The following is a 17,005-nucleotide window of genomic DNA, read 5'->3' on the forward strand; positions in this document are numbered from 1 at the left end:
GCTTTAAAAAGCAAAATTGGCCAGATGGAAAAGGAGATAATAAAGCTTTCTGAGGAAAACAAATCCTTCAGACAAAGAACAGAACTCAGGGAGATTGCTGATTTTAGGAGAAATCAGGACTCATTACTTCAAAAAAAATGAAAAATTAGAAGAAAATGTGGAACATCTCATTGAAAAACAACTGATCTAGAAAACAGATTCAGGAAAGATAATTTAAGAATTATTGGGATACCTGAAAGTCATGATCAGGGAAAAGAGCTTTGACCTCATTGTTAAAGAATTTTTACAGGAAAATTGCCCTGATATTCTAGAAGCAGATGGCAAAAAAGAAAGTGACAGAATCCCCCAATCTCTCCTGGAAATAGATCCAAAAAAAACAACCCCCAGGAATATTATAGCCAAAGTCCAGAACTCCCACGTCAAAGAGAAAATATTACAAGCAGCCAGAAGGACACAAGCCAAATATCATGGAGCTGCAGTCAGGATCACACAGGACTTATCAGCAACTACATTAAGGGCTTGTAGGGCTTGGAATATAATATTCTGAAAAGCAAAAGAGCTTAGTATGCAACTGAGAATCAATTACCCAACAAAACACTTCCAGGTGAAAAGACAGAATTTCAATGAACCAGGGGAATTTCAAATGTTCCTGTTGAAATGACAAGAGTTGAACAGAAAGTTTGACCTTCAAGTATAGGACTCAGGTGAAGCATAGAGAGTGGAGGAGAAAGGTAAATTATGAGGGACTTGATGATGAACCGCATGTATTCCTGCATAGAAAAATTAAACTGATTAAACTCATATGAACCTTCTCATTTAATAGAGCAAGTAGGAGGAGCTTTTATAGATGAAGTACAGGAAAGAGCTGAATTTGAAGATATAATACATTGTAAAAATGAAGTCAATGGGTGAAAGGAAAATATACTGGGAGTAAGTGAAAGGAGAGGTGGAATAGGCTAAGATATTTCGTATAAAAGATATAATGTATATATATATATATACATATATATATATATATGTATATATATTTGCAATGAGCTTTTGCAATGATATGGAAGTGGAGAAGGTTAGCGGGAATGAGGGAACCTTCATTCTCCCCAGAAACGGCTTAGAGAGAAAACTGCATACACACTCAATATAGATGAAAAAGGAGAGAAGGGGGAAAGGGGGAAGGGTGGGGATGTGGGTGATAGAGGAGAGTGTAGATCAATAATCAGATATAAAACATTTTCTTTTTTTACTTTTTTGCAAGGTGTTGGGATTGGGTGACCTGTCTGGGACAATGGGGCTGGGTCTCTGGGGTGGTATGTGGACTTGGAGCCTCTTGGCCCCAGAGCTGGTACTTTGTCTGCTGCACCACTCATCTATCCTACAGCACAGTTTAGAAGAGGGACAGAATGAAAGGAAAGAGAAAATATAATAGTAGTGGGGAGGAATGGACTGAAGAATTACAATCAGCAAAAGCAACTGTGGAAAAATATGGACGTGACTTCTGTGATGGACTTATGATAAAGAATGTGATCCACCCAAGACAGAGCTGATGGTATCAGAACACAAACTGAAACACATTTTTTCCTCTTCATTTTCCTTTATTTCTCATGAAGTTCTGTATTTTCATGGGGGACAGGGTATTATGTTTCCTCTTAAACAAGAATATTTTAGTAATGTATAAATAAAGTCATATTAACCTCAAAAAAGAAAGAAACCAGGAGGGATGGAAAATCAGGGAAGCATAGAAGGATTTGCATGAAGTGATGCTGAGCAAGATGAGTAGAACCAGAAAAACATTGTACATCGTAATAGCAACATGGGGGTGATGATCAACCTTGATGGACTTGCTCATTCCATCAGTGCAGCAATCAGGGACAATTTCAGGCTATCTGCAATGGAGAATACTATCTGTACCCAGAGAAAGAACTGTGAAGTTTGAACAAAGACCAAAGACTATTACCTTCAATTTAGAAAAAAACCGTTATCTTATGTAATTTTGCTATCTCTTATACTTTATTTTTCTTCCTTAAGGATATAATTTCTCTCTCATCACATTCAACTTAGATCAATGCCTACAATGGAAACAATGTAAAGCCTAACAGACTGCCTTCTGTGGGGGTGGGAGAAGGGAAGGAAGAATAGGGATGAATTTATAAAACTCAAAATAAATAAAATCTTTCAAAAAAATAAAAAGAATACCAAAAGAAAATTGAACTCAGTGAAATGGAATAACCAGTGAAGGTCCTGAAGAGATAACAAATAGATTAACTACATTACAGCATGAAGGACATCAGAAAGACAGCTAACTGTCTGATTTGATGGTGTTCATTTAATATTTTCCTAGTCTCAGAAAGGATTCATTCACTAAGGGGGTTATGGGTAATAACAGTATACAAAGACAAAGGCATAAACTAAGAAGAAGGACTTAGCAAACTTCAGGATCTATAAAAATATGAGCCATTGCTTTGCTGTAAAACACCATCCAGAAGAAAGGAGGAGAACATTGTATTAGTGGTAGATTCTTAAGCATAGAAATTTATGACTGAATTCTTTGACATTTTCTGACCCTTTTAAAGACTTAAAAGGTTCAAGAGGCAATTGACACAGCAAAACTTTCACTAATAAAAAAAACTTGGGGTGGCTACGTACCACAGTGGATAGAGTACCAGCCCTGGAGTCAGGAAGGCCTGAGTGCAAATTCGGTCTCAGACACTTAATAATTACCTAGCTGTGTGACTTTGGGCAAGTCACTTAACCCCATTGCCTTACAAAAAAAAAAACAAAAAAAAAACCCAAAAAAGAATCCCCCTTAAAAAACCCTGAAGAAGAGAAAGGATTAAAACATACATTCTTATTTCTGTAATATTTACCAGAAAAATCAGTGTCTGGATCATCAAAATAGATCTTTAAAAATGTTTTTAGGGGCGGCTAGGTGGCGTAGTGGATAAAGCACCGGCCCTGGAGTCAGGAGTACCTGGGTTCAAATCCGATCTCAGACACTTAATAATTACCTAGCTGTGTGGCCTTGGGTAAGCCACTTAACCCTGTTTGCCTTGCAAATACCTAAAAACATGTTTTTTTTAATATAAAGAATGTTCCTAATTGTATCAGATCTTGAACTCAGAAAACATATATCATGCAAGTGATCTTGTCTCCTCATAGGGATGTGGAGGAATTAAGTAACCTGTCATTGCTATTATTATAACAAGTTAGGCATAATCAGGATTAGAACTCAGGGACCTGGATGCCCTTAAACCAGTGGTCTTGTCACTGTACTACATTCTCTCCATACTGCGAGAATTGAGACAGTGAATGTTAACAAGTAAAAGGGAAATCAGAATTCAAATGAATTGATTTTTGAGTATCTTTTTTTTCTTCCTTAGGTTTTTTTTTTTTTTTTTTTTGGCAAGGCAAACGGGATTAAGTGGCTTGCCCAAGGCCACACAGCTAGGTAATTATTGTCTGAGACCAGATTTGAACCCAGGTACTCCTGACTCCAGGGCCGGTGCTTTATCCACTATGCCACCAAGCTGCCCCATGATTTTGAGTTTCTATTGAAAATGCTTATTGCTTTGCTTCTTATAGGTTCTTTTTATATAATGTGTTGTTATTTTCAGTTTAGAGCAAAGGGTCTTTAGGAGTTTCAAAGTTAAATGGTAGGGCTAATTTCGAAAGAGAAGACTTGTCCTCACACTTACTGGCTAAATATCCATGTCCTCCACAAGCTTCTCGACATTCCTGCGCTCCTTGCTGGGCAGTCCAGGATGCTAGAGGTTTGCCAGCAGATGTCAATGCATGAATTTCACGTCCAAGTTCAGCCTTTAAAAAGAGTTATAAAACAGAGAGCTTTTAATACTTCAAAATGCCAAATAATATTCCAAAGGAGGATCATCTTAACAATCAACAAGTATATTTCAAATTATGTACAGGAAATTAATGGTACATTAAATTATGTGCAGGGAGAATTTTGAATCATGAAAAAAATCTAGGGTCAAGTATTTACTCTGACACTAATCTGTGTTACTAATGGCAAATACCTTTACTTTTTTGAGTGTTAGTTTCCCCAATTGGAAAAACAAAATAATATCTCCATTTCCTGTTACAAGGGGTTATTGTAAATTTTGAAAATCTTGGGGTACTCTCTCTCTCTCTCTATATATATATATATGTATATATATATATATGAGAGGATATTATGATTATTATTTGCATTAATCTAATGTCTTCATTATTTAGAATTAAGGGAATGGTAATGGTGAATAAGTCACATTACAGTTTGAAAACCACTTGTAGTGTCAGGAATAGAAAAGTCAGAGAGATATCCATGAGTAAAAATTTTTGAGTTGGCAAGGAAAAACCTTGGAGATCATTCCATCTTGCTCCTTACTTTTAAGAGGAAGCAACTACTCTGAGAAAAGTGGGCACATAACTGCCAGTGGCAGAGTAAGGACTAGAACTCAGGTTGGTTTTGACTGTTATTACAAAACTGTTTGTAGTATATCTTTTTTGGCACTCATTACTTCAGCATTACAATTTTGATAATTCATTGTTTAATTCTATAAAACAAATGCAATTGTAGAAGAATTAAACATATTTGTAAAAGTTTTTCTATGAAGGTAGAAAAATTTGTATACTAATGCAATATTGGTGGAGCTGTTAACAGGTCAAGTCACTCTGGAGAACAATTTGGAACTATGTCTAAAAGGCTTTAAAACTGAGTGTGCCCTTTGAAACAGCAATATGAAATCAAAGAAAAGGGAAAGGATCATTTGTAGAAAAATATTCAGAGCAGCTCTTTTTTGTTGAGAAAGAATTAGAAATTGAGAGGATGTCCATCAATTGGGGATATGGATAAGTTGTGGTATATGGGTATGATAGAACACCTTAGGGCTATAAACAATGATGGAGGAGATGGTTTCAGGAAAAAATTGGAAAGGCTTGTATGAATTAATGCAAAGGGATGTGAGCAGCACCAGGAGAACACAGCAACTCAGCTACTCTTAACAATGCATGACCCACCAAAACTCAAAATATTTTTTAAGCACTTAAAAGTGCGCAACTTGTTTTGAGCTGAAAGAAAATCATGTCTCATTGAACATAATATACCTATTTAACTAGGATTACTTTAATAACTGTAAGCATGCCCAGTAAGTATGTGTTATTGTCTCACCTGTCTGATACTTTTATCATTTTGCAAAAGGCCCATCTGAAATTGCATCATGTTCGAAAACAGAGTTTTTGAGAAATGCTCTAGGGCATATGCCGCTGCCAAGTAAGGAATCAAGCGCCATTGCTAAAAAAACAAAGAAAACTTGAATAAATAGGATATTCTTCAAGCTTAGTTCTCAACAAGTGTTGTATAAGGTTTGGTTTATTTTTGTTTTTGGTCTTTTTGTGTCCTTTTTGCCAGGCAATGGATTTAAGTGACTTGCCCAAGGTCACACAGCTAGTAATTTGAACTCAGGCCCTCCTGACACCAAGGCCAGTGCTTTATCCTCTGTGCCACCAAATTGTGCCCCGCAATAAGACTTTTAGGTAGAATCTTTTAAGTATTCCCATGACTGGGGCAGCTAGGTGGTACAGTGGATGGAGCACCCACACTGGAGTCAGGAGGACCTGAGTTCAAATCCAGCCTCAGACACTTAATAGTTTTCTAACTGTGGGACCATGGCAAAGTAAGTCACTTAACCCCATTTCCTTGCAAAAACAGAAGAATACTATTTTGAAATTGAAACATGGGAATGAATTTTTTATTTTTATTAAATAACTAAAATTTATTAATTTATTAAATAAATGTATTTTAAAATTATTTTATTAAAATTATTTTATTTTACTTTTAAAAATAAATTTTAAAATATTTTATTTTTATTGAAAAAAATTTTTAAGAATTACCAAATCCCAATTTCAAAATAATATTTTTCTGGCTTTTTTTTTTTATCTTTGCTAGGCAATGGGGTTAAACGACTTGCTCAAGGTCACACATCTACGTAATTTTTAAGTATCTGAGGTCGAATTTGAACTCAGGTCCTCCTGACTCCATGGCCATCAAAATACTGTTCTTCTTAATATCCCACCAACCTACTCAGTGACAAATTAGTTATAGTATTACTTCATTTCATTTATATTACTTTTTTTTAAAATGAGGAAATAGGAAAAATACTATAACAATGAGAGCTATCAAACAGAAGAAAGAACTCCCTCATGAAGCAGTGAGATACTAGTCAGTGGAACATCATCTTTCAGAGATAATGAGGTGATAGAAGATTGAAGTCTAAAGGTCTCTTCTGATTATAAAACATAATCATCCATTCTATCAACTGAAAATATGAACTTAAGTATATTTGCAAAAATTATTTATTACAGACTAATAAAAGAAGAAATACAGTCAAAATCAAAATCTGCAAATCTACTATTTATTTTGCTCACTCTGAGACCTCACAAATGTGGGGACCCCTTTGACTGATGCAGATCACATCATCTTCAAGCTTTTTCACTTTAGTGTTCATGCCATTCAATAAATTCTTCAGAGGATCCATCCAACTGGCTAGAGGCCTTCCTCCAAAATATAGTTCATAACCTGCAGTCAAGTAATCAGGTCATCTCTCTTGCCTCTACTTCTGCTACATGATCACCCTATGTCTTTTTTCTGTTATTAAAAAATAAAGGCAGGAAACCAACTATAATGAAAAAAATTCCTTCAGCCCTATGCCAAGCAATCTTAGTACCAAAAGGATGGTAGCAAGGATAAGTTTTTTGAGGCATAAGGAACTGAGTCACTGTTAGGGATTGAATTCTTTCCTGTGTTGGGGGCGTGGGCAAACTTCAGTTGCTTTTGTCCTACCTTGAAAGGTTTCCTTAATCTTCAATCAGCTAACTGTAGCTATTTAAAGACAATATAGAAATAAATATCACCACCTATATATACATACCTATGCATACATATGTGCATATATATATATATATATATTTATACATGCACATGCACATACATATCTGCAAAATCCATTTCATGAACTTATACCTGCATTTGGTATTCAAGGACTGGAATTTCTTCATCATCACGTGGTCCAAATTGACGACGAGTTGCTGAGAAACGAATTGCTATTGAGATGGCCAATTTCAAATTCACCATAGACATTCCTATAATGCCAAATCTGGCAAAACACAGAGAATCCAGTAAAGCACCAAAACGTTGTCGGGCATCCTGTTGGCATAAATTAAAGAAATCATCTAAGCAATTAATAAATGTGTTCATAAATATAAAATCAATTAATAAATTGTTTATAAACAATTTTTCGATCAATTTAACAAATATTTGTTAAATGCAGGGGAGATAAAATGTTTAGCTAAGTCTTTCTCCTATCCTAAAAAGCATGTTTATCAGATACAAAGCTACCAAAAGGATGATAGCTAACATGCTGAACAATATAATCAGGATCAAAAAGAGTTCTAATAGTCTAGAGTGTTGGGTCAAATGTAAGAAGAATAAATTTAAGAGAAATGTTAGTTTGGTACAGGCTAGAGAAGAGTAAATGGGCATATGTATGGGGGAAAGGATTAGGTTTTTAGTGAACCATAAGTTTGAGATGAAGTTAATCATGTGATCTGAGAGCAAAAAACCCCCTATAATAATGCACCCTTAAGCAGCATTATTGAAGCACAATATTTAGAACGATGAACACAAAAAGTGCCCTTGGGTTCAGATTATCTCTGGAGCACTATGTTCATTTTGGGATGACACATTCTTTTGGAAAAACATTAAAAAACTGGAGTGTATGCAGAAGTAGGTAAAAAATATGGTGAGAGGGCTAAGGACTATATCATTGGAGACTGGCTGAATGAACTAGAGATATTTAATCCAGATAAGAAAATACTTGGGAAATAATAGCTGAACCAAATTAGAAAGATTAAAATAAGAAGATATGGTTTGCATTTGTTTAACACAATATTTTCTTCATCAATCGTAGTGTATTCATCATATCAGGGTTGTAACAGCTTATTGACCAATGTACTTAATAAATATTTGAAAATGGAACTAACAACAACAAAGAAAATAATAGCTGAAAGGCTGACATGGAGAATGAAAGAATGAGCATTTCTCAGGTGCTCATCATCTGCCAAGATAAGAAACTCAGAGAGTTTGGGGGGAATTCAGCTTCATGTCAAATGGAAAGGCTCCTAGGTCATTAGGGTGTGATGGTGGCAAGGCAGATGATGATTCATCTTGACTAGTTTGACCCTGCCAGACTTTGGGAGGAAGGATCTTTCTTTTTTGAATTTTCAATATTTATGGCTCAATACGAATGGCAGTGGCTGTGGGATTTGCAGGAGCAGGAGCTGGAAATAGGGCAGGAAACAGGGCCCCTGCTCTAGGGGGCCCTAGGCTCTTGGGCCTGTAATCTGGCACTATCTCAAGCAGGGTCTGAAGAAATGGTGATCAAATTCACAGTGGTTTTACTTGTCTGGTTACATCCCAATTTAGCTTTAGCTAAAATAATCCTGTTTCCTAAACTGCTCTGCTGAAATCGGTTAGTTGGCAGCTAGTTGGGACAGCTGGTCCCCTTCTCCAGAGGGGTTGGTCTCCAAATGGTGGTTATGTGAGCCATCCAAGAAGAAGAGCAAGTGGTCTTGAAAACAACCACTTGAAAACTACTACAACTATTCCAGAAACTCTAGGGTTTACATGTCCAATGATGGAAATTAGTTGATGGCTAGTATTAGTAGTGTCAAAAAGAGTGGATTCACTTTTTATACGTATTGATCTCCTCAATGTTGAATACCAGGGACAGACTGGAAATGGGTATGAAATTCTTAAGAGGGGAAGAGGGCACTACCATTATGAGGGCTTGTGCACAAGGTCTTGAACTAGATCCACTAAAATCTGAGGGGAAATGGAGATCAAGGTGGTGGTGGTTGTCTGACTCCCTGGCTTCCTTCAGGGTGTCCTGCCATTTTAGTTAGGCTGGCTTATGACTTGTTCTTCTTGGTTCCATAAGGCAGAGGTGAAAAGAATGGGTTGCAGAGAAGTAAGCTTCAGCTCAATGTAAGGAAACACTTCTAACAAACAGAACTATATAAAAGAGGAGCAGGCTACTGGAGGAGGACTAGAAGATTCCATGCAATGGTCAGGTGGCTTACAGCACTTGGTAGAGATGCTATAAAGGGGATTTCAATTTAGGTCCAGAGTAGCCTAGGTGTTCTCTGAGGACCACACCAATGCTGATTCAGGGACTTTGCAGCCTACTTACAGTTAGCTACTGAAATGATTGCCATAAATTGATCATATGAATCACAAGCATTTATTTAACATCTACTACCTACCAGCCACGGTGGGAGACATAAGGAAAATCACATTCTGTGACAAACCTGACCTGCTCTTAAAAGCAGTGAATTAACTTTATTTTTATACTTCTCTTTTCTCTGTTGGCTTTCAAATAAAGAAGAGCTTCTAAAATGGAGGTAAGGAGAGTGGTAGCCATCGTATCTTCTGTTTTTACTCTTTCCTACTATTAGGTCAATGAGTATCCACTTACAGCACAGGTCAGGTTGTGTCTTTCTGAGCTTCAAAAGATTGGAAGAGCCATTAGTATCCCTTCTGGAGCTTCAAGCAGCAACTGAGTCTGTTAAGAGCTAACTCTCAGAAGAGACCCACTTCACCCAATCCAATGGAAGAGGGATACTATGTGCCACAAGAAGTTAGCTCTGCTACACAAGAGAGTATTACATCCATTAGTCATACCACTTGGTGGGGACCCAGCAAAAATCTCCTGAAGCAAGAATTCTTGATACCTGTTGGTCATTTGTGACTAAATACCTTTAAGCTTCAGATGTGAGCCCATTCTCCTCAAGAAAGAGTATGTAGCTCAGTTTTGTCCTCTTCTTGCCTTTCCTTTCTAAACAGTACATATCAACTATCTAATTCACATGTGGGGGTGGAAGGGGACAGGAGCAGTAATTTTAGAAATCTTAAATTTTCAGGGTTATTAGTAGAGTATTGAGGGCAGTAGGAGGAGCTGCCAAGAGCTCTATCAGTGGGAGTTCCAGGAATGAATGCAGAAGGACCACATGGGACTTTGAGATCATTTGATATACTTTGAATTTCCGATCTGTTTAAGAGATTTTGAACCAATTCTCTCGTTAATGGACACCCTAAGTTACAATGTCCACTTTAAAATAGCATTTTTCTTTCTCTTTGTTTTAAATTATAACTTTACATTACATTTTCTAGTATGTTTCTTTACATGTCAGTTTATAAATTTTGCTTGTTTAAATATTTATGTACTGATATCTAGTGTATTACTGTAGCCACAAGGACTATTTAAACTAATAGGAGAAACATAAATTTTGCAGCCTGAAAGTGTTCGTGTCTGGCTCACAAATGCTCACCTCTTTCCCTTTTGCTTTTCAATAGCCCTAGATTGCTTGGTTTACTGTTGGAACATTATGGTCTGTAGGTCAATATATACATATATATATATATGTATATATATATGCATATATATATACATATATATGAAGGGTTGCCTGTTGGCCTTGATTCTGTGAATAACTAACCCCATTTGGGAGCTGTCCAAGCATTTGGAGTCTGCCTGACCCTGTCTGCTTTCTCTTAAGAAAGAGGCAGCTGCTTGCAGCAGCAAACATCCTGGGGGGGGGGGGGGTTTCAAATGCCAATTAGAATGAGGAGGACCCTTAAAGGTCTTCCTGCCTAACCCTACCTCCCATTTCACAGTTGAGAGACCTGAGAAAACTAGAGTTCAAATTCCAGTCCACCACTCCAGGTTTGCTCCTTCCACTGCATCATATGGCTTCCAAAGGGCTACGTTTTACTTGATGAGGAAAATAGCAATCTTTGTGTACTGAAAGCTGGGTTCAGTATAAAGTGCTGTACCTTAAAGGAGGTGGTATAAACTCCCTCTGGGGTGACATCATCTGTTCGATTTAGCAGGTTTTCCCGGGGAATCCTCACATTATGAAACATGGTGAATCTGTTCAAAGACATTAATCAGAGAACTCATAATTATTAAAAAAAAACCAACAACAACCCTCAATTGGCTTCACTGAAGCTTGGTTATACAAGACACTACTAATTCTGCTCCTTCACAGGTGGGTTGCACCATGTGGCTAACAAATTATATGTCAAAACTGGCCCCCCAAAATTCTCCTTCTTTAATTATAATCAGAAAAAGAGGAAGACATTAAATAGCAAGGACACGAATGGCAAAAACTAAGAAGGTCCAGAAAGATGGCTAACTGGAAAGAAGGGGGTTCATGATGAATAAGGTGATGGATATACAGGAATGCTTATTATAACTCTATTATATCCATCTATCAACAATCATTTATCGACCACCTACAACATACCAATCACTGTGCTGTGTACCAAGAATACAGAACAATAAAAACACTGAAATAGTCCCTGCCTTAAGAGAACTCACATTCTATCGGGAGACACCAGGTTCATACACATACACAGATATAGAACAAATATATGAAAGGTGATTTTGGAGGGAGAGGACAATAAAACTAGGAGAACCAGAACAAGACATACTGCACAAGGGGATGCTCTAGCAGAGCCTCAAGAAAATTATATACATATTTTTCGAGGATCCCAGATTTTGCATTGTAAGGGATCTTGGAAACCAGCTAGTCCATCCCTCTCATTCTATCAAGAAGGAAATTGAAGCCCAAGATTATTCAGTGATTATTCAAGGTCACAAAGGAAGCAAACATCAAGTCTGAGATCTTAAGAGACAGAGACAAGGAGGGCATGCATTCCAGGTGGGGAGGGGTAGCAGTCAGAATGGAGCCCAGAACTGGGATACTATACATAAGGAAAAGTAAGATGCTCTTTGGACCATCATAGAAGAGAGTCATGTGTAAACAGGTAACTTGGAACCAATGTTGTAAAGAACTTTAAATACCATCTAGAGGAGTCTATGTTTGCTTCTAGAGGTAATGGAAAGAGGTAATGAGCTTTTATTTCTTTGTGACAGACTCCCAAGCCCTGCCAAACATGCTTTTCAGGATGAGCAAATCATTTCACCTCTCTGACACTGAGTCTCAATGAATGATAATAAATCTTGAACTAACTATATCTCATGATATTGTCAAGATAAATGCTTTGCAAAACTTGGATGCCTTATTGTTATGGCTTTCAAAAACTTTTCAGACCCTTCTCCTTATGCTAACTGTCACATTGGTGGATGGAAAATGAATTTACTACCATGTTTACTAAAACTACTGCTGCTATTTGTGATTTTTAAAAAAAATGATGATGATTTTTATTGAGCTGAACTGATTGAATATGGAAGAAAACAGGTAGGAAAGAGAACTGTGTTTTAAAGTAATAGGCCAAGATTCAAGTCCTGAGTCTGTCACTTACTATTGGTAGAATGATAGGCAAGTCATTAAACATCTCTGAGACTCAGTTCTTCTACAAAATGGAAATAAAAGTCACACTAGTTCCCCAGGGTATTGTATTGTGATGAACAAATATAGGAATCAACATGTATCCATTGAGCCTGATAATTGCCTGATATTATCTATTATTGATTATTATTTGGGAAAGTCTATTCCCTACTAAAACACTCAATTTTTTCATCTATAAAATGAGGCAGTTGAATTAGGCAATCTCTAAGTTATCTTCTAACATTTTATATTCTAAAGGTATTTCAACCAATACGTTCTTTGTTCAAAGGTAGCTTCTAAATCTAAAGATCTATATTCTTTGTATAAAATGGACTGAAAAACAGATTCTTTGACATAGATGACACCTTAAAGTCAACATCTAGCTTATTCCATTGTAAAATTATGCCACATTTATATATGATTTTCTCCTGTCACCTTAGCCTAGTATATATAGAAGATGCTTAAAAAGATCATATTATTTGGGCGGCTAGGTGGCGTAGTGGATAAAGCACCGGCCCTGGAGTCAGGAGTACCTGGGTTCAAATCCGGTCTCAGACACTTAATAATTACCTAGCTGTGTGGCCTTGGGCAAGCCATTTAACCCCGTTTGCCTTGCAAAAAAAAAGATCATATTAAATTAAAGAATGGATCTATGGGCTTAAGCCTAATATCCAAGATAACTCTTACCTACCTCACTAGATGGTTATGAGAAAAGAAGCTTAATCCAATGGAAATAAGATCTATTAAAACATAGATTATTGATTAAGTGAAGCTATCTATGATTATATATTCCTCTAATTTAATTAAAATAAAGGCAATCACTAGTTCTGTAACCTGGAGCCAATTATATAATGTCTTTGGGTCTCAGCTTTTGAAGACTAGAAACTAAAAAGAAAATTATTTTAATAAGGGTGTTATTCCAAATGTTTTACATGGTAAGTGATCCCTAATGTTTAAAAAATCTATACATTTAAATTTCAAATAATTCTGACCTCAGTTTATAAGCAATATTACTTTTTAAATATTAACCCCTTCCCAAGGGGCATTACTTTGGAGATTTGGAGAATGGGAATGTTAGTTTGTAAGTATTATCTAGACATATGCAAATTTCTGGGTCTTTTGATCTTGAGAAAGGAATTTTTTTCTGCCAAGAGGTAAATAACCAATGTAGTTGAGACCTGTACTGATCCTCTATGCTTCTGCTGGATTGAATAGAAGGATGGGGGGGGGGTGTTCCTGTGTTCTGTCTCTATGACAGATAGTAGGGAAAACAAAATTGACACCTTATGGCATAACAGAACATATGAGAAAATGGGGACAAGTGATGTTGTACCATCAAGTATCCCAGGGTTGGTGAAATTCCCAGAATCTATCCAAAACACCTACCTTTCCTTTGCTTTCCCAATTTGCTGTCTAGGAAAAACTTGCCCTTCACAGGAGGGGTTGGGCTGGTTCAGCTCCCTGCTAACCATTAGAAATCCTCCTCTTGCTAATTAAGCATATGGTTATTTCATTCCCTAGGTTTGTATCCAAAATTTGTCAGAGCAAGGTCAGGGACAGAGAGAAAAGGAAGGCAATCTGAAGTGAACATGGGGTGTTCCTCAGTTCAGGCTCGGGTGGAAATGGGCCAAAGAATTGTTATCCATTCTAGTCATCTCTAGGATCAACATGCTACTAGACTTAATATTAAATCTGAAGAAGATTTCATTAAAAAGTGAGAGAGAAGAAGGAAGATATGGAGGCTGATCTGATAGCTCAGTTAATCAATCATGTATTCAGTTACCACAGCACTTCCTGGCTACAATTCCTTCTTACTAAAATCAAACTGGTTCTGAATAGATAAAAAGTGACTAAATTATTAAAATCATTAATTGGATTTCTCACAAAATTTCACCTGTAATTAGGTGGGAAAATAAAGCAGAATAAAAGGATAAGAACCTATCAAAATTCACTTCAAGCTTAGGAATCAGACATATTCAGAACAATTCCACCCTCTGCTGGACACATGATCTTAGAGACTATGAAGTCTGACTCTTGTTCACAGGTTGTATTTTGATTATAATTTTTGCAACACTATCATGTCTAAAGAATATGTTTTTAATATTTCTCCCTTTCTGCATTGGATGATTATTGGATTTCAAACAAATTCATGAAAATTTGTTCTCTTCTCATTAAGTCTTTTTTTAGTCCACAGGAAATAAAATTCTGAAGGTATGATAGTGAACATTCAACTTAAAGAAATAGTAATGCCTCAGCTGAAAAATCAATTATCTCAAATTCTGCTCAGCTTTTTGATTTTAGGAAAAGAAGTAAAGGACAATAAATCAAATATCGTGGTAGAAAAACTTCCAGAGTCATGGGATCTGACTTTTCTCCTTGTCTCTGATACTAATTAATTTAGAGACCATTGACAGGCACTTTTCCCTTAGGATTTCCTGAAATATGGACATTAGATTTTACCCTTAAATTTTCAGGAAATCTGAAGATATTTAAATTCTCTCTCTCTCTCTCTCTCTCTCTCTCTCTCTCTCTCTCTCTCTACCGTGGACATATATTGTTGATGGTGGGTACATTATATGATAGTAGCTATATGCACATACTAAAATTATCCATTTTTGCTGCCTTTTGACTGCTCTACTTCTTTAATTTATATCCTCCATTCCTTTTTTTAGGGTATATGATGTTTTGCTAAAAATTTCCAGTTCTGAAGTCGAGCTGGCTTCAAACCTACAGAGCTCCCAAACTTATAAAGAATCTACCAACCTCATGTGGTAGGGATTGAAGTTTTCCATTAAATGCTCAAATTATATTCCTTATCTTTCTTTAGTCTTTGTGGTCAGCCCCTCTTTTTCAGGGCTCTATAATTATAGAATTGTTCTCTTTTAGAATTTTCTTCTGGGATTCTCTTAACCTATAGTATTTCTTTGTAGTTTTCTTAATTGCTAAAATTGTCTATGTTAAAAGGAGTGATCTGGATGAATCATTGCCAAGGAAAGATTATCAGGCATGGATGGTAAAGTCTGACTTAGTTGCTACAACTTCTAAACTTCTGACTATAGAAGCAGCTAGATAGCACAGGGAATAGTGTGTTGGGCTTATAGTCAACAAAATCTGCATTAAAATCCTTCTTCAAACATGGATAAGTCATTTTATATTCCTCAGCTTCAGTTTTCCCATCTCTAATATGGTGATTAAAAAAATTATACTTAGCTCCCTTTCAGGGTGTCTGTGAGGTTCAACTGAGTTAACTTAGGTAAAGTGCTTTGTAAACTCTAAAGCCCAATATGAATGATTATTAATAGTAGTAGTAGTAGTAGTAGCATGAATTGATGGGGCCCTCAAGTCCTTAATGTGGAGTTCATATTAGGAGTGGTACATGAAGAACCAAGATCAACTAAACAAAGTCTTCAATTCTCTGGTCTTGAGTGCTGGAGAGGACCTGGGCAGCTGAGAGTGTGGTCCCCATCATGAAGATGACTTTAAGAGGTTTTTGTTCTTTTTATTATTTATTTATTTGCTTCATTTGGTGTCTTTCTGATGTTTGAGGTGGTGATGAAGAGAACAGGTCCTGGTCAGAACTAGTACTATTGCTGATGAAATATAAATATAAAGACAGGAGATCTTAAGGTCACTGAAAGGGTGAAAGAATTTGGGTGCTTCTTAGGATTTTTTAAAACTGCTCAGGATTTTATTAGAAAATAGAGTAAAGCAAACTGATTAAAAAAACTTTTCCTCATGAAAGGTCAAAAAGCACTATAGTGGACAGGGTGAATAACAAAAAAAGCTAGGTGTAGTTACTTGGTAGACAGCAACAGAATGAGAGAGAGAGAGAGAGAGAGAGAGAGAGAGAGAGAGAGAGAGAGAGAGAGAGAGAGAGAGAGAGAGAAGGGCTGGGAGCCATGAGGCTTGGCTTAGGCTGGCCATGTGACATGGGGGAGGCCCATAGTTCTCTACATCTTGGGCCAGGTATTTTCCAATGGAAAGCTATATACTGGTCCTTCTTGTCCCAAGGTGCACAACCCCTAAGTTCAACATGTCATTTCCTGTCACGCCAGATCTATGGTCATGGTTAGGTAAAGGAGGTAAATGGGGTCAGTTTACATCTCAGCAGCAAATCATCTTTCACAATTAACAAGATTTTAACAGCACTGAAAAATTACAGAATTTGTTTCTGCTACATTCACATTTCTCTCACAATTCTCTGTATCAGTACACATACAACGCCCTGGAAATATCCACAGATTTTCCTTACAATTTCATTTAATTAAGTTACTCTTCTTAAAAATGCTAAATAGTTACTTATTCCTATGTTTTAGAAGTCCAAATTTCTTAGCTTGGCATTTAGACTCCCAGGAACTTAAGGTAGAAAGTACCTTAGAGATTGTCCAATCTAAGTTCTTTGTTTTGCATATGAAGTAACTGAGGCTAAAAATGGTAAATAAAGGCAATGACAAAGAGAAGGTTCATGGCACAATGGAACAAACACTGGATTTGTAGTCAAAGTATTGTAGTTCAAATCCTTACTTTTCTATGGACCACTTGTCCAACCCTCAGCAAATTAATCAACTTTTCTAGGTTTACTAAGGTCTTTAAGGACCCTTCT

The 17,005-nt window shown here is 36.6% G+C and overlaps 1 protein-coding gene across 2 annotated transcripts in view; it reads right to left on the bottom strand.

Moving 5' to 3' along the window:
- The window catches only part of ACOX3 (acyl-CoA oxidase 3, pristanoyl), a 272,680-nt gene that overhangs the window by 46,365 nt on the left and 209,310 nt on the right, over positions 1–17,005 (bottom strand). For both annotated transcript variants that reach the window (XM_074229850.1, XM_074229851.1), the window contains exons 14-17: positions 10,883–10,979; positions 7,013–7,195; positions 5,162–5,284; positions 3,690–3,810 (exon numbers count right to left, since the gene is read on the bottom strand). In XM_074229850.1, coding sequence (XP_074085951.1) covers positions 3,690–3,810; positions 5,162–5,284; positions 7,013–7,195; positions 10,883–10,979 — 524 coding nt within the window. The remainder of the gene's footprint in view (positions 1–3,689; positions 3,811–5,161; positions 5,285–7,012; positions 7,196–10,882; positions 10,980–17,005) is intronic.

The sequence above is a fragment of the Macrotis lagotis genome, chromosome 3 (genome assembly GCF_037893015.1).
Source record: "Macrotis lagotis isolate mMagLag1 chromosome 3, bilby.v1.9.chrom.fasta, whole genome shotgun sequence".
Taxonomy (NCBI): domain Eukaryota; kingdom Metazoa; phylum Chordata; class Mammalia; order Peramelemorphia; family Peramelidae; genus Macrotis; species Macrotis lagotis.